General features: G+C 37.3%; 1 protein-coding gene across 1 annotated transcript in view; it reads left to right on the top strand.

Moving 5' to 3' along the window:
• The window catches only part of glcci1a (glucocorticoid induced 1a), a 35,364-nt gene extending 15,474 nt beyond the window's left edge, over positions 1–19,890 (top strand). The window contains exons 2-8 of the mRNA XM_084130063.1: positions 2,182–2,333; positions 10,609–10,698; positions 16,340–16,480; positions 16,580–16,729; positions 17,346–17,556; positions 17,720–17,840; positions 19,206–19,890. Of these exons, the coding sequence (XP_083986189.1) occupies positions 2,182–2,333; positions 10,609–10,698; positions 16,340–16,480; positions 16,580–16,729; positions 17,346–17,556; positions 17,720–17,840; positions 19,206–19,536 (1,196 nt within the window). The 3' untranslated portion in view covers positions 19,537–19,890. The remainder of the gene's footprint in view (positions 1–2,181; positions 2,334–10,608; positions 10,699–16,339; positions 16,481–16,579; positions 16,730–17,345; positions 17,557–17,719; positions 17,841–19,205) is intronic.
• Positions 19,891–23,447: the final 3,557 nt, after the last annotated feature.

Genomic DNA, 23,447 nt, shown 5'->3' with positions numbered 1-23,447 from the left:
ATAAAATGCAAAATTGCTTTTTAAATGATTCATCAGACTAGGGGCCCTATTTTAACGATCTGAAACGCAAGTGTCAAAGCGCAAAGCGCAAGTAACTTTGTGGGTGGGTCTTGGCGCTGTTGCTATTTTCCCAGCGGGATAAATGACTCTTGCGCCAGGCGCAAATCTAAAATGGGTTGGTCTGAAGTAGCTTCATTATTCATAGGTGTGGTTTGGGCGTATCGTGAAATAAACCAATCAGAGCGACATCTCACATTCCCTTTAAGAGCAGGCGCGCTTTGTTCTAAAGCGGATTCCTATTATAACGGCGGATTTGCCAGGCGCGCGCCAGGAGCGGTTCACAGCCGAGGAGAGCAACGCTCTCGTCAGGGACGTTGGGGATGGAGAAACCCACCCAAATTAACTTCGGTTAAAAAGGCGTATGATAATTTGGGTAAATGTGTAAGCTAGATGTATGCTTTTATAACAAATTGTCTATCTATCTATCTATCTATCTATCTATCTATCTATCTATCTATCGTAATAATATATGATTTGCAAAAATGAAAACTGCTGCTTCTGTGTAGATGAGAGAATCAAAGTGTATGCGCGTTGTGCACACGCTACATTGATTATGGCCAAGCATGCGCCCTTAAAATAGCATATGAATAACATGCGCAACGCGCCACTGACTTTAAACTATTTTTTCCTGGTTAGTGGCGCAATTGTTTTCTAAACCTGCAAAATAGCATGAAGGAACGTTTGCGCCGGAACACGCCTCCTTTTTTGCGCTGAACCGCCCAGGGAGCGCAAGTTCATTCCCTAGTTTAGCGACGTGCTTTTGTGGAGGGAAAAGCGCGCTTTGCACGGTTGCAAAATAGGAATGATACATGCGTCGGTGTACAAAGTCAATTGCGCTGGGTGCAAGATAGGGCCCTAGAAGTTGCTGACCAACAGGTCAATGACACAACGTTTACCAGTTGGTCTGGATTCATGCTTGTCCAGGTGGGGGATTATGCTGGTTAGTGTTAGTCTAGCTGGTGGACCAGCATAGCCATGCTGTTGACCATCAATTCTGGTTGCCAGGGATTGGTCTTGATGGTCAACTAGTCATCCAACCACTTTTAGGGAAATCAACTATTGAGTTTATTGGTGAATGTTAATAATCTTGACTTGAACTCAACACCAGGGCATTGCATTTACTTCCCATGGCTCTGCTTTTCATAAAGACGTGAGAGCAGTTTGCCTACAACTGCCTTGTGTACACAGATACCTGAGTGAGTTAGTCCTCTGAAAGCCATAAAGATGATCCATGGATCTGATGATGTATTCATAGTGCCACTGAGAGGAGTAAATATTGTCATCTCTGCTGTAGGAAGATGTCACGCTCTGACTATCGCTGATTAGAAAAGTTCATGTGCCCTTGACCCAGTTCCCCTCCAACTTTGTGGGATGAGGGATTTGTATGAGGTATTTTTATCAAATGCATTAAGGATTGATGTTCTGCTTAAATGCAAACAAGTTAACCTGCTTCTGAGCCCCGGTCTACATCTACGGTAGATGGGATATGAGCAGAATGGACTGATAAGATATTTTCCCAAAATCTAGGTAGTATAATTATGCAGCTTTGTAAAGGGATAGTTCACCCGAAAATGAAAATTTGATGGCACTATTGTTGGAATAGCCCATTAATGTAATATAAATACTATGTCTGAGTGATTTGTGAATGTGTTTTTCATGCCTTTTGTTTTTGGTTATTATCATTTTTAATTTAGTTGTTTTAATTTCTGCTAATAGTAAGCAATCAGTTGCTTTTAGGTTTAGATTGTTTATTAACCCTTTTTTGCTTATAATGTACAGCATAGCCTACATAAATACATTCACTATATTTGTTTTCATAGGCTTAATATTACACATCGTTTTGAAGACAGCATTGGGTAGGATGTGGAATAATATTGTTTAAAATAATGGATTAAAATCTTTAATTTAAAATAAATTTTTTTTTTTTTTAAATATATTTTTTTAATGTATAGGTTTTTTTTTTTTTTTTTTCATCAGATTAATCGATTATCAAAATAATCATTAGTTGCAGCCCTAGTGAACAGGTAGCAGTTTGTTGGGAAATAACTTTAGAGCTGCTGCAACCCCAGTCCGTCTGCTCATCACCCATCTGTTTCTCTTTCTGTTTGTTCCTTATGGCAGTTGAGAGGTCAAAGTCGCAACAGGTGTGGAGCACAGGTTCTATCAGACGGACTTCCTCTTTGGGTGCTATCACCGGGCCCTACCTGATAGGGCAGTGGCCACGTGAATCCCACCTGCACAACCCCTCTTGCATGAAAGATAAGTCCACGCAGGTAGGCACTTTCACCCACTGTGCTCCAAATCTAACTCTGGCTCCAAAGCCTGTGTGTTCAGGTGTGTTTGCAAACGTTAGGTTGACAGCTTTTACAGGTCCATCGTTCTTCTGGGTTTTTGCATGTTTGCTGTGTTACTTTGGACTATTTTCTGGGATTTCTGTGAGCTGAAACCAACTGATGATTCTCAATAAGTGTAAACACTAACTGTTTTTTAACATAATATTCACATTATATATAAATTATTTTTAAATCCTTCATCAGTCAAAATGCGTGGAAACTTTAAAAGAACTACTGGGTTGTAAACTGTAGTTACCTTTAGCATTTGGCTTGAAAGTGTTATTGGCATCAAATAAACCATTAACCACAGACAGGGAACCAAGACTTTCGCAGCTTACACATGGGTTTGTATTAGACAGCTGAATTGCAGAAATCACTCAGAGACTGTGATACTTTATCAGAGGCTGTAATGATCACCAGTTGTGACTGTAGTGGAGTTTGAGTATTCAGAGGTTTATTAATGAACATGGGCAGCCTTGCCATCTACTACCTACTTGGGATGTCAATTTACATAAATTCCCATAATCGATCATTGTTTAAATTAACGATCAATTAATCGATTAATCGTCAACCTTAACCTCATTAATCCGAAACAGTGGGCGCTACTATGTTATTACTTTACTTAACAAATACTTGCTTAACTAATACAAAATAAGTGTTGTTTTAAAGCTTTGAAGCTTGGCTTTACAGATAATATATGGAATATGACCATCACTTAACACGTGCTTTTAAATTTGCTGACATATCAGAAGTGATCTATTTTCATAACATGAAAAACTAACTGTTTTACATGAAAATGAGATCTGTAAAATCATCAAACATAACAGATAGAGTTGTGTCATAAATCATTGAAAAGGTCTCAACTAGCAGAATATAAGCATATTTGTTTCAGTAATGTAAAAATGACATTAGCTATGTACGTTGTAAAAATAACTGCTTTACATGAAAATGAGATCTGTAAAATCATTGAACATAACAGATAGACTTGTTATAAATCATTGAAAAGGTCTCAACTACCAAACTATACCAAGTATTTGTATGAAAAAGCGTCACCGACACACGTGTAAACCGTATACTCATGATGCTTTTGCGGCGCGTTGTTGTTTGTAACTTCGCAATACATTAGTAAACCATAGTAGATCACATATCTTTATTTAGAGCAGGTGGCCTCGAATGAGCCCAAACACAACATAAGTCAATGCACAGATCACAGTGACATGACATGCTGCTTGGCTAAAGCTGTAAGACTTTAGGAATCCGATCGCTTTGCGATGAATGCGATCATGACGCAGTGTTTTCCAACGTCATTTGAAAGTTCAGCAAATGGAAACTGGATCTCCGGTGTGATGAGTTGGTTTAGTGGGTAGGGACGATGTGTAGAGACCAATCGGACACTGTTGTACAGCTGGAGCAAGCTTGGATTGGTTTGATTGCTCAGATTGACAGGTCTTGATGTATCATGTGCCATAGAATAGGAACGCACACCAATCTGTTTCCTTGGAAGTGTTAATAGCCGGACAGACATGCCGGTGCCCTCGCTCACAAAAATCTCCTTACTCTCTCTCATTATCTAGCACAGTTCTATCATTATTAGACGATTAATTAGGTAGAGTGAAATAATTTGATACAAGCATTTTGTCAGAGCAATGTCAAAACCTGCCGGGGAAAAAAAATAAAAATAAATCTACCAGTGGCACAGTTTAAAAGCAGCCTGATTTCACAGGAAAATGGTGAATGGGGCAACCCTTTTGCCAAGCTAACAACATGATAATCTAATAAACTTTTTTTAGTGATACCTTTTCACCCAGCTCATTACTATGCATTCTGGGATTGCATGCAAACAGATCTTCTCTGTTTTTCTAATGTGCCAGGGCTCAACGCTAAGGATTTTTTTCGACTGGCCCGGTCAGGCCAGGGGTTCACATTTTTATTCGCCCTGTCAAAATTTTCACTAAGAATAAATAAAGCAGTTATTGCTTTCATTGTTTTTTTTTACCCATGTAACCCTGTATTCTAATAAATAAGGTTATGATAACAAATATTTCGAAATTCTCGATTCAGCGACAAAAACTACTAGCCTAACTAATATAAAGTTTAACAATTAAAGACAAGCAAACAGTCAGAATAAAATAAGAATAAATAAACACATTACAAGCAATAGCACAAATAAATAAAATAGAAGAGTGATACAAATGAAATAAACAGTGCTTTTCAGTTTTTCAGGTAGGTCTGCATTTTGACATAATTTTTCAAAGAACTCAATTCAGTATTTGCGTGCTTTATGTGCGCTAAAAGAATACTGAACTGAATTCTTGTAACTTCTTGAACATCTCTTGAAGTTTTAAATTGACATAAAAACATGCAAATGATAAAATTTCGTGACGAAGCAGCGTTGACTGATCAACCATTTTGTCAACTGTCCTGAGTGTCTTTCACACTGTCATCAGACAGTCCTTATAGTCAAGCCCTGTGGTTGAGGTTAGTTGCAGGTCAAGCGTAATCAGTCAATTTGAGGTGTTAGTTACAGAGCAAGTAACCTCTTTGACTAGTCGATTACTATGGCACGTCCCTATAGAGAGAACAACGTACCTCACGCACACCTGTCTTATGGTCAGGGTGCTGATTTACCCTCAAATGTCAGCAGGTGTATCAGGCGGAACACAATCACCACAATCCCACAGTTCCACCCACCATCTGCTGCTACACTGAAGGTGAGATTTGGCACCTCCGGGAGTGCAGTGTGTCTAAAGGTAATGACTCTGCCGTGCCTCTTATTGTGTGCTTCAGCATGCACCGAGTGTCATATAACCGTTCAGAAAGACGAGACCGCAAGAATGCCGTTCCCAGTGTTAACGGCCTCCACTGTTAACCCTTAGTTTTTGAAAGACAACTACATTGTACATCTGTTCAATATGTTCTTAGATATGTTCACACAGAACGATTTTTTTTTCATTCTACTGCGCTACTTTTCGACTGATTTTCAATGTAAACACGCGATAGATGGACATCTTTAACCGTTGCGCTCATGTTTCGCGTATTTTGCAGCAGCTCGCGCATGACACAGCATTCTAAAAGCGTGCCGCTCGAGTTAAAAGAAGTTCAACTTTAAAAAAAACGCGTCTTGAGACCATGCAGTTTTTATCCATTCCACTACCCGCATCTTGTGTTTTTCAAAGCAAAAACACGTTTTGTGTAAACCAGACGCTATTCTGTAATTCTGTTGGAACTTTATTTGTGCTTTGAGTAAATTTCATTTCTGGGTCAATGTTCAATCTCATGTAGTTCTCATGTACTACCAAGCTCCAAAAAGAACACCATAGTGTTCACCAAAAATTAGAAATGTTGTCTTTACAACTAACTGAAATAAAATAGGTTAAAGTAATAAATTACTAAAGCTTAAATAAAAATTAATCTAAAAATAATTTAAAAAATATTTAAAAATAAATAAAAATGACAAAAAGCACATAGCAAAATTACTAAAATTTAAATGAAAGCTGAAAACAAAAATAAAAGCTAATTATAGTAATGTAAATAATCCTAAAATAACACAGCTGTGATGTAACTTTAAAGGGCAACAATTTGCAGCAACAAATTGACCAAAATGCATTCATTTTTAATGAGAATTGGCAATTTGAAGGCAACATGAGTGACAGAGTGCTGATATTCATTTCACAGAGCGAATCATAACAGAGGTCATTTACAAATAGGAGCTTAAAGATGCAGAAGCAAAAACTTCTTGTTTAGCCTTCAGTCTCCTGACTCTAAAAAAGTAACAAAGGGTGGAAAATGATTATGTAAACTATTACGACTGTTTCTTGAGCAAGCCTTGAGTAACATTATAAGAGGACTATAATGCTACAAAAGAACCAAATATGGCCCCTTATACACATGCAGTGAGTGAATGAAGGGTCAGAGGTCAGGTGTTGTGGTCCATTTGGACTTGTGAGAGCAGCGGAGGAGTTGCAGCGCGTCACATGACCCCCCCGCATCCTGTTTTCACTGCTGCATGGCAACGGAGGCCGCACACTCTCTGCGGCTCTGCTCTGCTTACTGACACCGAGATACTGAATTATTTTTGTGCCTACTGTATTTTCTTGGTGTGAAATTTCATGCAAGAAGTTCTTTATATATTCTTTGTATAACCAGTCGGTTTAAAAACGTGCAATAATTATGTTCACTTGCCAAAGCCTGGGTGTTACCAGGATAGGACATCTCAAGTCTCACCCTTTATTACTCACCGGTGTCAAAGAACTACAAACAACTCTCATGTTAGCTTGTCTTTAAAGTTTGATGCAATGACAAAAGCTGTATAGATTAGTGCGGCAGCTCTGTTGGGATTCAGATTTTTTTCCACTCCATTATTGAACCGTGTCTTGGGTTTAACCCCTCGTCCCCTTTGTTACAGTGATTCAGTGCTGCTTTCCTCTGCAGTAACACAGTCAGATCAGGTGAACAGCGGTGACTTTGGGATGTTCTACTCTCGGAATAACCAAAAGCCTGCATCCCTTTTCTTAAAGGGATAGTTCGCCCAAAAAAAGAAGAAAACTCTATCATTATTTACACCACCATCATGTTACTCCAAACCCTTATGACTTTCTTTCTATCCTGAAACAAGGAGAGGATTTGTTGCATATTTGCACTGTTCTTTTCCATACAATTAAATATCTGTTTGTGCTTATATAAGATCTGCAAAGTTACAAAACTCATAGTCTTTCTAACAGAGATCATTGCTCCATACCTGCCTAAAACTCCTCGATCAAAGTCCCGATATTACTTCTGCAAACATTTATGCCACAATTTGAAATATTAGCATAATGCCCATCCAAACGCATACACAAAGAAAAAAGTTATGAAATTAGGAGTCATGGGTAAGATTTATTCATAATGCTGTTTGCTTGTGTACAGTGCATTTTACGGAGGACAGCTTCCTGAACCTGGGAGAGTACAATGCCGGCTATATACAAAGACTACTCTTGAAAAAATGGGGCAGTTCCAACTTTGCTCATATTTTTTTGTGTTTGCAATTGCTTTAGAAGCCTTGGAAGCTGATACTCACGATATTGGTAAGGGTTGTTACATTTCCGACACACGCTTGAGGTGACCCACGCCACAGGGTCAGCTGGACAATCAGAACATTTCAGACAGACTAGGAATAGAGGTGCTGCAATAATGTAAAGTATGTAAAAAATAATGTGTGCCCAGGAGCTGTCAAACTTCAAAAAGAACAAGAAGTACCTTAAAAGTAGTATCCCACAAATAATAATAACAGACAATAATAATAAATAAATAGCTAAATAAAAAATATACCATTTTGTGTTTCACAGAAAAAAGGTAGTAAAAAAAAAAAATTGTTAATCCTTTAAAAGAATTTGAATAACAGAAAGAAAAGACGAGGCTTTCAAAGCCTCTGTTCCTTTTGGCCTTCTAGTGTCGATCTGTTTCCAAAGGTCAGGCTTTGAAGTGTGACGTCTGTTTGGCTGATGAACACAGGGGTTTTACTGGGCTTGAATCTGCCTCTCTCCACAGCAGCAGCTCCAGGCAGTCCCATAGAGGCAATGCATGCTCAAGAGAGGCATTTTCATCTTTCACTAGAAAATATATTTCATCTGTTTTTCACAAGGTACACATACACATTTCCACCACATCTATTGGTCCACAGGAAGCCCTTAAAACCCCCCAAAAGTATCATGAAGATAGTCATGCTGTTTAACAGAGCTATTGAGATTTTTAATCTTGTTTTGCTTCTTTTTTTTTAAGCAAGTTGTAACTGACAGCGATGACTCCATTGCATAATGAATTGTGATTGATATTCTGTGTATATACTACCATTTAAAAGTTTGTGGATCTTTTTTTCCAAGTATTCTTTGATGGAAAAAATCTTACTGACCACAAAATTGTGAGTAGTAGTGTATTTGAAAACTAGTAGTGTATTAAAAATTGTGGTTGGTGTTTTCTTATTTAAGCAGCTGTATTCGTCTATTTTCGTCATTCAAAAAGGGAAAGCGAAATTAAGACTGCAGGTACACAAACCACAAACGAAGTGGCGCGTGCTTACAGTTTTGAATATCAGTCACGCTGATCACATTCTTTATTCCACTCCCTATTATGAAAATGTTCATGCAGTGGAATGCTCAGGTAAGATGTTCTCTCTCTCACCGACGGCCCGACACCGATTCTACATGTTAAATCGTCCCAAAAAACCAGACGGCGTCCGTCTAGAGCCAACGACCGACGCTCAAAAATGGCCCGACGTTGCCCGACGAACTTTACAAAAGTTCAATTGTACAGTCAACATTTGAGGTAAAAATAGGAAAATATCAGTGGACATCAGCTTATGACTTTTTTTGTATAATATGCTGTTAATCACATTGGATTGACACTTCAGGGCCTCATTTATGTGCTCTTCACATTTTACAGTGTGTGTGCTGCATGGTGGGCTGACTAAACAAATAACATACCTGAGTGCACACATCACATCCACGTGTGCCTGCAGACTTTCCTATAGTAACAGAAAATGTTGTTTTTGAAAGGAATGTAGGTGACCGTTTATTGAGGAACCGGTTGCAGGAACAATGCTGCCTTTTGTGATTTTGGTGTGAAATAGTGGGTCAGGAGGATGAAGCATGGGAATGTGATTTATCGGTGTGTGAGTGTGTTTACTTGGATACAATTTTGGGGGGAAATTGTCCCCAGAAGTTAACTAAATCTTTCAAAACTTTTCTATGGGACCGCTAAAGGTAAAAATTATTTATAAAGTAAGTAAGTAAAGTGTACACTGTACGCTGTCACTAAAAGTCAAGATTTTATTTTGAAAGAAACAAAAACAGCATTTAATTGGTCAAAAGGGACATCAAACACATTTATAAATTTACAAAAGATTTCTATTTCAAATAAATGCTGTAAAGTGTGAAATCCTGAAAAAAATTATCGCACTTTATATAGGCTAAAGCAGCACAACTATTTTGTCAACATTGATAATAGTAAGAAATGTTTCTTGAGAAGCGAAAGCAGCATATTAGAATGATTTTTGAAGGATCATGTGACACGTGAAGACTGGAGTAATGGTATTTTTTTTTTTTTTTATGCAGCCTTGGGGAGCATAAGAGACTTTCAAAAAATAATAAATACCAACACCAAACTTTTGAATGATTTTGTATATTATATATCAATATGCATTTGTAAGATATGAATATATATATATATATATACAGTGCAATGCATAAGTGAATACACCCATAGTAAAGTTGACTAAAAAGAGGAATAAAAAATCATATTTTGGAAATTGAACTTAATGCCTTAATTTAAAAAATTAGGAAAAATCCAACCTTTAAGGACACCAATTTTCTTTGTGAACGAATAATGTATCGTAAATAAATAAATGTTCTTCCTTAAAATACATGGTGCATAAGTGAGTACACCCCTATGTTAAATTCCCATAGAGGCAGGCAGATTTTTTTTTTTTTAATTTTTTTTTTAGGATACTATGCATCCTGATAAAGTTCCTTAGGCCTTTGGAATTAAAATAGCCCCACATCATCACATAGCCTTCACCATACCTAGAGATTGGCATGGGGTACTTTCCATAAGATCATCTCTCAATGCAAATCAAACTAGCTTTTAGGCTAACTGAAATAAAATCATGCCAATCTCTAGGTATGGTGAAGGCTATGTGATGATGTGGGGCTATTTTAATTCCAAAGGCCAAGGGAACTTTATCAGGATGCATAGTATCCTAAAAAATAAATAAAAAAAAATACTTAAAAATAAAAATCTGCCTGCCTCTATGGGAATTTAACATAGGGGTGTACTCACTTATGCACCATGTATTTTAAGGAAGAACATTTATTTATTTACGATACATTATTCATTCACAAAGAAAATTGGTGTCCTTAAAGGTTGGATTTTTCCTAATTTTTTAAATTAAGGCATTAAGTTCAATTTCCAAAATATGATTTTTTATTCCTCTTTTTAATCAACTTTAGCATGGGTGTATTCACTTATGCATTGCACTGTATATGTATATATATATATATGTATATATATATGTATATATGTATATATATATATATATATATATATATATATATATATATATATATATATATATATATATAAAAATATGAAGTTAGTCCGTATTAATTAGAACTAGCTTTATATAAAAACAATGTAAAATCCTCACCATAGTCAAAAGACAAAAGTGCATTTTGTGTTTCAGACTCCTGGATGTTGGAGTGACGAGACCGAAGAGAAAAAGAGCACACACCAGCGCTCAGCATCCTGGGGCAGCTCTGACCATCTTAAAGAGGTACACACACACACACACACACACACACATGCACTTACATCAGTAGCGCAAAACACACACCCTTTTAACAGTGAAATACTATGTGTGTCTTGCGCACGCAGCTGTGTAGTTTTTCCCCTTGGGTTTGGAGAACAAGAAAGTGCAATCACACTAACAGCTATTAACAGAGCTCTCACTGTCCTGAAACTGATGAGCATTGCACTTCTGCATTTGCGATGATCTCATCCTGTGTGGCCAGCGAAGTAGCCAGGCGATGGAAATAAAACCCCCGTTACACAGCTCTATACAAGACTGCCAGTCACGACGACCCATCCGTCTCCTCCTGCACCCGCTGCTATATATAACTTCCTGTGTGGCTTCAGACTTCCGGCGCTGCACGTCGTGTTATTGCTAGCGCTAGCCGCAGCAAAGTCAGCCTTATCACGGACGCTCAGCCCCTCCCTGACGATTCAGGGAACAGTGAGATAAGACTATCTCCCCCTTTAACAATCAACTTCCCCTCTCGGCAACAACCATTATCCCCCTCCTGCCAATTTATGGCTTTCCCATCACCTCCAAGCTTTTGGAACAATACGGGCGTGTGGGTTTTAGAGCAAGTAATATGTGCAAAGTCATGTTGTGTGTCCTTTCGCACTGAAGTCACATTTTTATCAATTAGACAATATGTTGATGGAAAGCCCTAATCGTTGATGTGCACAAACCTGTCTAATTTACAAAGGCCTTATAGTCCTCTCTTGCATAAGCAACGTGCAGGTGCAAAAGTAATTCATTTCCTGTGCAAACCCTCAAACAAGTGTCTGCTCAGAATTGTTATTATTTGTATTATTTTTTGCTGGGAAAAAGAACTGATGACACTGGGCTTAACCCTCAGAAAATGAGCCGCTTTATTCACAGATCATTTTCTATGGGCTTTGCCATTTTTTTCCAACCCTTTTACCAGAAGTTATGAGCTGTCAAATATGGTTTAAAACTTTCTACCAAAACTTTTTATAGCTTTTTATAAACATTTAATAAACATCAAAATGATTTTTAATGTCAGAATGGGTAATAGAGGGTAATCAACTTATATTCCCCATAAATTAAAGACAGATATTTGTTTGATTGTTTTCTTACAATTCCTTGGGTGACAGGGTTGAATGATTGAGCTTGATTAACGCAGTCAAAACTACAATTTGCATAAACATTTAGAAAATGGAATTAGAACATTTACTTCCTGTCATGCAGTAGAAAACATCTAAAAAAATGCCATCTTGTGGTTGTCACAATTCTGAGGAATTTAGGAGTTGCATTTTTTTTTTTTTTTAATCAAGGAGAAACACTTGGTAACACTTTACAATAAGGTTCATTAGTAAACATTAGTTAATGTATTAACTAACATGAACTAATAAAGAGCAATACATTTGTTACAGTATTTATTAATCTTTGACAACATCAGTTAATACAAATACAGCTGTTCATTGTTTGTTCATGTTAGTTCACAGTGCATTAACTAATGTTAACAAATACAACATTTGATTTTAATAACGTATTAATAATAACTAAGATTAATAAATGCTGAAGAGCTATTGTTCATTCTTAGTTCATGTTAGCTAAGGTAGTTAACTAATGTTAACTACTGCACTTTGTTGTAAAGTGTTACCATATTTATGTATGTATGTATATATATGTATGTGTGTGTGTGTGTGTGTATATATATATATATATATATATATATATATATATATATATATATATATATATATATATATACACACACATACACACACACACACACATTAGGGGTGGAACGGTACACAGAAGTCACAGTTCGTTTCAAACCTTGGTTCAGACATCACGGTTCGGTACGAGTTCTGTACAATGGAGGGAAAAGCACAACAAAAATGCAGAAGGCTTGTGCATGTCTCAGGCTGTACCACCAAAGGAAAATAAATTACTTAAGCCTTGTATTTTTTAAATAAGTTTTATTAATAAAGTAAAGGCATAGAACCTGTTTATTTGTAGTGCACTGACAATAGTTTTATATATAATTAGTTTATTAATTAAATGAATAAAAGACAAAAAGACCTTGAGATATATTTGGTAATTGTACCTGAATTAATTGAAAATTAATTTGCTACATTTCAGATAGGGCTGAACGATATGGACAAAATTTCATATCTCGATTTTCATGCCAGATATCTCGATATCGATACAATACGATATAGATATATATATATATATATATATATAAATACAGAATCTGAATTAAAATGTGTTTGATTTAAGCCTACATTTCAAAATTTTGTGTCAGAAAATGTATTGTTTTTAAGCCTTTCGCACGTACGATCACACAGGTGTAATCAGTCTAGGCTGGTCCCTGGAGCGTACGATCAATTGCATCACATGATCAACTGCTAAATTCAAATGTTGAATTTAGCCAGAGACAGGCGCGCTCAGAGCTGTCATATATCACAACTTTTCAGTGTTTTCAACCACATAATGTTTATTTTAGGTTTCAGACATATAAACTCACATAAGTACTAAAAAAACAATACATTTAGAGTTTGTAAAATACACATTGATGTCTATGGAAGAGGTAATAATAATCCTTTCCATTATAATTCGACACGTTTTATTCATATCAGATACACACTGTGTAAGTAACTTCAATGTTTACTCTATTCTATTCCCAGTTCACCAGCCACTTACTTTTAAGTATTTCGGGAGAAGTGGATGAATTCACGTGTTGTAAACATAGAGGTTGTAAATCCAACAGATCCGATTCTCTGAACTGCGTCTGCGGCACAAACTAACACGGCGGCGCCCATCGCGCATACAGCTCAACTAACGCGATCGTTATAAAGGTGTTTAAACAACAATATACTTCCACTTGCATGTATTTGACAATCGGAATATCAGATATTTCATGCCATAGCTAACACATTTGTGAATATTCTGAATAAAAAAGGAAAAATGACATAAAAGCAGATCATCATTCATTCAGCGCTGTTTGCTGCTGCGGTGTGTCACGTGACAAGCAATGACGCGTCACCATGGAAACGCCGCCCCCCCTCTCACAATATAGTTCCCACGTCCCTGGTAGTGTGTGCGCGCTGGCTTTAGCGGTGCATTCAAGGGCACTCGTAAAACTGATGTTTGTTGTGACTGCCAGAGTTGTATACAGGGCGAGCGCGGAGAGGGGAAATCTATATCGTCTATATCGTTGCTTTTTTCGATAGTAATATCTTGAAAGTTCATATCTAGATATAGATACGATAACGATATATCGTTCAGCCCTAATTTCGGAGTATATATTTGTTTTCCTTAATTTTAATTAACAGTAACTTAAAGACTTTGCAGTTTGAATGATGTCCTGTATAAACAAAAAGGAGTATGTTTTTATGTTTCAACTGTTCGATCACGCCCGCGCCTCACACACACACGCACACAAATATAAGTAAACACTTTGCGACTTTTCGATCGCGCCTGCGCCTCACTCTCTCTCTCTCTCTCTCTCTCTCTCTCTCTCTCTCTCTCTCTCTCTCTCTCTCTCTCTCTCTCTCTCTCTCTCTCTCTCTCTGTCTCTCTCTTTCTCTCTCACACACTCACACACACACACACACAACATATTCCAGCATTGCAATCTTTACATCGCAGCCTGCTTCAGAGCTAAGGCGGGGCTACAGATTAGGTGTCCCTAAAGAACCAGCGTATCTAACAGTAGTTCCGCATTGCATTAATTAATTTGCACGCGAGTTTTATTTATTTTTATACCGTGTATTCTCCATGTAAATTTATGCACCGAACTGTGATGTGTGTATGTGTGTGTATGTATGTGTATGTATGTATATATGTATATATGTATGTATGTATGTTTGTATGTATGTATATATATGTATGTGTGTGTGTGTGTGTCTGTGTATTATATACAGTTGAGACCTCTGCTGTGTAATACATACATTGGATGCATTTAATCTAGCTAGTTTTCATGCTAACTTAATTTTATGTTAAAAAAATATATATATATGCATTAAACATATTTAATAGGTATCACAACTAAAAGCATAAGATTTGTTTTTGAGACACCAAAGTAACCATTTTGTGGTATTTTCAGCCTTGTCTTTTCTTTCTTTTCTAAATTCTTATGTGAATCTGTTATTTTGGCTGCTTGCACACAATTCCTGCTGTATTTCCAGGCACAGGATTGTGTCCATATTCATGAACACACAAGTAATAGAGGCTTCTTAGGAGTTCATCACAGCGAGCTCATTCTGCAAGGCCTGAATAATCTCACTGTTTCCCATTTGGGAGATTTTCCAAGAAAAGTCTGTTTAGGCCTTCTTTCCTTCCCTGCATATGGAAAGTTCATGTCCTCGTTATCCACATTTTTATCCAGGTTCATCTCAAGTGCTTTCGCTTAGTGGCTTATAACCCCTTACACCTCTTAAGTGGATTTAGGTTGTGTATATTGACATACTTAGCAGGGCTTTATAAGAGAGCACATTCAGGATTTCCCCTTGTTACAACTGAACACATACTGTGTAATTCAGGTAATGCAATGCCCAGCACCTCTAGAAAACATTTTTCACTGTAATTTTCAAACAGCATTTTTCTGAAATGCTGCCTCTTGTTGAGGTGTAGTACCGGCTGTAGTTTAAAGTCAGCACAAAACGGAAGTTATGATAGTTTTTTCTTCCCTATTGTGACATATATCCTAGTGAAACGGCTTCTCGAACAAGAAAAAATGTAGGGTAAAAATTCATAAATAGAATTGTCAATTTTGATTTCATGGTGACTTTAATATTTTGTAACATTAACAAGACAAACATCCATGTACAGAAAGCCAATTGTATTTTCAGTAGGAACGCACAAGTCTAGACTTGTTCTGTTGTCTCAGGACATATAGACAATAAAATTAAACTATGAGTGATCAAGCCAGTTTGAAAAGGCGGAGTGGGTCACATTGAGACCTGGGCCATGAGGGTTAAATATCAATTTCCAATTTTTGTTGTAGATTCATTATTTACAATATTTACATTTTATTAATTTAGTAGACGCTTCTATCTAAAGTAACAAATGAGTAATATAACAAGCAATAGACTTTAAGGAGGCAATAACGCAAGATGTGCTATCCCTACACAATTTCAAACATTGTTCAGAATAGTATCAGCTAGAACAGGGAGGGTTTAAGAAATGGTAAAAGCATAGAATATGTAGGATGCAGTTAAGGTTTCACAAAAGAGATGGGTTTTCAGTTGTATCTTGAATAGTGTCTACAATATTATTTATTTGTTGTTGTTCCTCCTACTACGGGTAGCAATTATTGATAGACCAGGAAAGACATTTACCTTTTTTTGTGTGTGTGTGTGTGTTTTGGTAAAGGATTTAAAGGGTGAGCCTTGTCACATAGCTGCCTGTTTTGTATTGACCTCTTGTGGCCGTTCTGAGTTACAGCAAGCACTCAGGTCAATTTAAGGTATTTTATCGGAGCCATAGCCTTATGGGCAGCACTCTCACATTTAGCACAGCTGCGCCTCAGGCGGCCAGAGTTCGAGTCCCAGCTTTTATTTATTTATTTTTATTTACCAGCCTTGTAGATGATAAAATAACTTTGTTGTCTCCTCTGTCCTTTATAATTTATTTATTTTTCTGTGACTTTCAGATTGCTAAGCTCAGGCTCCAGCTGCAGCGCAGTAAACAGGGCGGAGGCCGGCAGTGTAAAGACAGTAAAGAGCGTCTTTCCCCCCTCCACTGCTGTACCAGCACCACCACCACCACCATCAGCACAGCCAGCCAAGCTCCGGTCCGCACACGCTCACACACATACTGTGTATTTAGTAAATACATCCAGCAATTTCTGAATAGTTTGTGAAATGCACATTTGTACCATCTCACTGTACAGTCGTCCATGTCGAAGTCAGCACAGATGCCACTGTCCAACATCACAGTGCCAAAGCCCTCCATCTCCAGGGTTCCCAGCAGCATGGAAGGCATCAACCATGAGCTGGAGAAAGTCTTCATCAAAGACAACGGAGAGAAAGAGGAGCTAAAGGTACACACACACTCCTGAAGGCATACTCACTAAGTACTTGTTTCATTACTGGATGAATCAGCGTTATTGAGCGAATCTCTTGAATTGAATGATTCAATGACACATACTTTTTTTTGTTTTACTGGTGTAACAATGTAATTTCTACAATCTTTATTTTGAGCTTCCAGTTACTTTCAAAAGGTTTTGCTCTGTTTTGATAATAACTACCATAGACATCAGTGTTTATAACTGAACTATAAACTCCTGTACTACAGTATAGTTATAACTATACTGTATCTCCTGTATAGTTATAACTGAACTATAAACTCAGTTACACTTTATAATAAGATTCCATTTGTTATTTTTAATTAACTACATTAGTTACGATGAAATAACAATGAATAATACTTTTGTTCTATTCTGCTTTATTATCCTTAGTTAATATTCATTTCTAACTTTACTGATACATATATTAAAATCAAATGTTATATCTGTTAACATTAGTTTATCCACCATGAACTAACATTAACTAATGTGAACAAATGGGACAAATCTGCTCTATTTTATTCTACTGTTGTACAGTAGACTGATCACAGAGCACACTTGTTAAAAGACTCTCTCTTTGACTGGCACTCAGGCGCTGGAGGTTCCTGATGGACGGAGGGCTCCATTTCAGCCCCAGCAGCGCAGCAGCAGTAGTCGCGGTATAGACACTCAGACGCCATCAGTGCCCGGGCGCTCCAGTAGCTGCTCTAGCCTGTCGCCCTGCCCCTCACCCGCATGCCCACCCCGCTCACACGACGGCAGCCCATACTCCACTGACGAGATGCTGGACGACAGAGACAAAGGTCAAACCTACAGACTTGTGATTAAGCCAGATTGTTGGTCAATGAGCTATATCAAGTTCATATTGTATTTGATAGTTTGCTGTATTATATCATGAGATCATCAGATTCTCAGCTCTGATAATAATCCAGAGAGTCATTTGAGATTTGTAATTTCTTCCTGCAGACAGCGGCAGCAGTTCTCCTCTGCCTAAGTTCACCTCGTCTCCAAAACCCAACAACAGCTACATGTTCAAACGGGAGCCTCCAGAGGGCTGTGAAAAGATCAAAGTGTTTGAAGAGATGACGTGAGTAGAATTATTTTTTTCTGTAGTGAGCCTAAAATAGCATACCAGCACGCAGAATGTATAATGTACACAGTATGCAAATGTTCCTTATGCATGGAATATTCTGTTGACCTACAACATTTGCTAAAATATTCAGTATCCAACCAGAGTATAGTACATAGTGTCTTACAATACAATGCATTCATTTCGATCATCCATTTTAAGAGTGATGAATAAACCAGAATATCAAACATCATCTCTTTCTGTAATGTATAATTTCAGGAAATTGGATTTAAAATGCAAAACATTAATGCATGAATGAATTTAGTTATTTCTGAAATGTTAATGCTAATGTAAAACATCAGTGAAGCACGTTTATTGTTGCATATGGTTTCACAGACTATTTGTTAAGAAATAGCATGCAGGGCTCAACAAAAATGTTTTTATTTAATTTTTTATTGACACCGTCAGGCCAGTTGTTTAGCTCTTTACATGCCCTGCCAACCTAAATGACAACGATTCAGCTAGGTTTTGCATTTCGTTATTTCACCGTCTGACTGTGTGGAACACTCATATTAAATTCATATTAAATTAAAATCATATTAACCTTCAGGTGCTCCTTGGCCACTTTTGACTAAAAAAAATGATGTTTTGATTTTTAAAAGGATTTTACTTTATCGGAAAGTTACAAAATGTGACTTTTGTGGCACTTTTGTAGCTATGTGAACACACACACACACACACACATAAAAATTGACATTGTTACACTAGTACTATCGCCTTAGAAAATGAATGGGAAATACAAAAATACAGAATGTTGTTTTTGTTTTTTTTACAATCTACAAATCAGCCATGATGCAGGACAAAAAGCACTCAGCAATGAAGGACTTGAACACAAAACATCAAAATAATGATCAATGATGGAAAAATAATTGAATTCTGCTGTAAAGCTGCTCTAAAAAAGAAAATAGTGTCAATATTCAGTTGAAGTGAGTTCAGTGTTGATTCTGTTCAGTTCTGTGTAAAGTTCATCAATTATGAAATTAGTTCAGTTCAGCCATAAGCAGCTCCACAGAAGACGGTAGTGTCGTTTTTCACTTTGCGTCAGTTCTTTTGATTCCATTCAGTTCAATAACAAAGTTGAATCAGTTATAAAGCAGCTCTGCAGAAATCAGCGATATCATCATCCAAATCAATTCAGTTGTGTTCTCATCCGATACTGTCAGTGCAGTCAAAACAATAATATTACTGAATATTAACTGTCCCGAACTAAGCAAGCCAAAGGCGACAGTTGCAAAGGAACCCAAACTCCTATCAGGTGATACACATTTAGTAGGCGATACATTAGTATTCCATTTGGAACATTCTCTTTTCTCTCTTTCTCAGATCCAGACAGTCAGCCACCGTCCCCCTTTTCTCCTGCCCTGACAAAAACAAGGTCAACTTCATCCCCACCGGCTCTGCGTTCTGCCCCGTCAAGCTCCCGGGATCCCTGCTCCAGCACTCCAGCTCCCAACAGGAAGACGAGGAGAAAGAGGAAACACAGGCCGGCCCCAGCGGGTCATGCCCCCTCGCCCAACACCATCACATGCCCACTCAGGTCTCCACCAGCACGAGCACAGACGACCCCCCGGAAGCGCTGGCCATCTCTCCCTCCCAGCAGCAGGAGGCGCCCTCGGAATCGGCCTCGCAGCCTCAGAACTTTGAAGTCAGCTAAAGCGCGCAGAGCCGGTCTCCGTCGCGCCCCCCGCCACACACGTTTCGCCCACCCCAAACTTCTTCTTCTCTCTCTGATGGACCCCACCTTTGTGCTGAATCTTTACTATCTGCATGGCATCGCAACTGTGGCCCGAACGAGAATAGCAAATGTAAATGCAGCCGAAGGGTTCGAGTATGTGGCAATGCCACGCTTTGGTGTCGGACTGAAGGATGCATTTTGGGAAAAGGACCTTAGAATATGCAAATCAAAAATTCTAATGGCTTCACTGTTATCTTGATAAATGAGTGAGAGTCTCATACGGAAATCTAATTTATTAAATTTGCTTATTGATTAGTTCGATCACATTCCAGATATTCCCGTTTTGCTTTTTTTTTTAGTGTCATATATACGGATGTGGATGCGTTCACAGGTACTTGTCCATCTGATTTGATTCCGCATTCATCTCGAGCAACTGCACAGCTGTTTTCAAACGCAGCTTTGCTTTCGTGTGTGCTTAAAATTTAAGCAAAGTGGCTTTTGTATGAACACTATAATCAGACAGCGCACAGCGAGGTGTCGCCTTCGAATTCACCGCCGATTCATGAGGAGAAAGACGACTGAAGCTTTCAGCAAGGTCTTAATAGTGTCAGGGGCATGCATTTGAAACTGATCGTATGTTTAACATTAAATTATGTGTCGTGTTCTCTTTCAACATCCACAGTATGAATAAGCTCTCTCTCTATCAATATATCTATATATGAGAAAATCTATATATAAAGAAAAAAGCTTGTTTGAATTTAAAACCGTGTATCGCTGTGTTATGTACATAATGGGAAATGAGCTGTACTCCACGGGTTGACGACTATCCAGGTTTCCTACCCTCTGATGATATTGCAGAAAGAGAAAAACACAGAATAAGGTTCTTGTTTTCACACTTTGTTGCACAGTGTCCGCCTGCGGCCTCGCTTCAGGTGCATCACTTGCTGTTTAAACTCAGGAAAAAAATTCACATTCAGATCCGTCTCATCATTCTTTGCATTCCATGACATTCCATGTTGGGAGGTGCTGTCAGGATGACATGGCGGAGAGAATTTGATTGGGTCGGACATACTGTGCGTTAAAACCATTAGACAGATCGTACAACCCTCATGGATCAGACTCACACCCTCACAGTCGCTATATGACATATATTATCATTTAGTAAGACAAACTACTGCCCAGATCCCAGGTCTGAGATGTAGAAGATTTTTCTCTGTCTATATTAATAATGTTTAAGTGGCATGTTGAAAAAAACAACAACAGATTTTGATAATAAAAATTGGGGAGGATATCATAATAAGCCTTTTACATTAATAAAGACGACAAGTTTCAAGAATAAACTGTATAGTTACGAGATGAAATTGCGGCAAAAGAGCAAGAATTTCTTAGTTGGTAAATCCTGTTACTTTACACCTGTTACCATTACACTTCATTTTTGAAGTTTTATACTTTATTAATGTAACATTACAACATTGATCTCATAACATCTTGTAACGTTTACAACTTTATTCTCAAAATCTTCATTTTTTTTTTACAATTTTAACATGCCACTACGATATGCTGCTGATAATTAGTCTAAAATAAAAAGGTGAATCTCACACAACACACACACACACACGCACAATTCTGGCTAAAATATACATATATTACTACTTTAGGACCATTAACTTCTTTTGGCATTGTGACATTTTTTTAATGACAAAAAAACTGTTCATTAAAATAAGCATAATTTAAAATAATTACAACAAATGCACTAACTAAACAATGTTTTAATACTTTTATGAAAATAACTTCTTCTTTTTTCACATCATGGTAATGAAAATTTTAAGATAAATGAGCTTAATTCTCAAAGAATGTCACGCTGCAAAATATCATAATGGACCTAAAAGCAATCTTCATTTTATTTAAGCAATTTTTTTCTTTGGATTTTATGGACTAATGTGAAATTGACTGATTTCATGAGATTCACCTAAAAGCTCGGCTTTATATAAGCAGGATACATTTTAGTCATAGAATACCAAGCCTAAATGTTTTGTCCACAATTTTATTTTAAGAGCATCTATCCGTTCACTTTACCGTTGTGACAACATAAGTACGTGTTTATAATTTTCACCGATTGTGAATAATAATCAGCTTTTTGTCCAGGAACAAGTGACAGGCAAGCATGGTTTATCAGAAAAGGGTTTTCTTGTCTTTAAGCAGAATTTTTATATGAACCAAGGTCAAACAATATTGTATTGTGCGGTTGCAATCAATAGAATCAAATTAATGCATCCATCTCATAAGACCAACCATTGACAGCCCACATAATATTACATGATCAATACAAAAGGCTTTAAAAGTAACAATGCAACCTTTTATGCTGCACCTTATATCAATAGACCAAGTAGTTTATAAAATGATTAAACTAATTTTTGGTAAGTGAAGGGTTTGCAATAATGCAGTTTTGTTTTTAAATGCTTGAATAGTGCATCATTTAATCACCATTCCATACATGAGTAAGGGCCGGTTCACACAGAACGCAGAACGAAAAACGGCGCAATATCTAGAGACACGTTTTTAAAAACTCAACTTATTTTAACTTGAGCGTCACGTTTTTAAAATGCCGTGTCGTGCACGAGACGCTGCAAAAGACGGGAGCGCAACGGTTAAAGACGTCCGTCTAGCGCACGCGTTCTGTGTGAACGGCCCCTAAATCTGAAGCCAAATTAGCACAGCCTGTTGATAAAGCCATCGACTGCTATTAAAACCAGCACTGGCAGTTTAAGAGCACATTGCTGGCCTGGGAGATGTGTTTGTAGATCAGGTCAATATGTCAGGCTGACCTGCTGTCTGTTTACACACAATGGCAATAAACCATTTTGTTGTTGTGACTGTACAAACCAGATATGTGTGTGGATGGAGGGCATAATTTGTTTTGAAGGAGAAAAATATTGACTGAGGACAAAGGAAGAAAACTGTTTTGGAAGCACTTCACCCACATGGCGATTACTCTTTGCCTATCACCAATTCTAATGTCAAGAAAATGATTTTTAAAGCCTTGTAGCTTTGATTGTTTTCCTGTGGTCTTGCCAAAGTGCTTGGCACAGGCTGCTGAGCTTGCATAAGGTAATACAGTATGCCCGTTGTCTGTGTCTGTATACAAAATGACAGTATCAAAAACCACACTTTACACTTTCTTCAACTTTTAGCCTTAAGTGGCTAATTGTTTCTTTATTTCAGTAATAGGAATCTTGTGTCTTAATAAAATAAAATAATCAGAATTAAAACCCAGTCTCCTCACTATTTTTCCTTAGATATAAGATAATGATTCTAGTTTATGCTTCTTTTTGTAGTTTAAAAGAAAATTTCATATAAAGCAAAATAGTTTTGGGACCTTTTGAAATATCAAAACGTTCACCCAAGAAAATTTTCTAAAAATGTCAATATAGTGCAATGGTTGGTTCCGGGAGTAAAATAAAATCCTTTAATTTTATCCATAGAAAATGAGATATTTTAACAATAACTTAACACTTTAAAGACAGACCTGTTGTGAGCTATGAGGCTGTTCGATAGTGTACGCTTCTGCTTAAGCCATCAACTTGCATTATTTAAACTTATTTTTTAAGTAATCATTTAATACCAGAATTCCTGGTGGAAAACTACATTACCCATGATGCTGTAAAGAAATAACGGCCATGAGGACTTGCGGGGAGCTATAACTATATTTCCCACTCCAATTAAGAGTAAGTCTCCCTCTTAAACTACTTAAATGTTGCAGTATGCATATTATGCAATAAACATAACATGTTGTTTCTATATACATATTAAAAATATTTAAATCAATACTTTTATATTTCTCTGTCGTTTTAAATGTGACCACAACTTCATGTCATTACGAAACCTTACTT

The sequence above is a fragment of the Abramis brama genome (assembly GCF_963993115.1).
Source record: "Abramis brama genome assembly, chromosome: 12".
NCBI lineage: Eukaryota > Metazoa > Chordata > Actinopteri > Cypriniformes > Leuciscidae > Abramis > Abramis brama.
The sequence above is the reverse complement of the archived record's forward strand: the minus strand, read 5'-3'. Positions and strand labels throughout refer to the sequence as shown.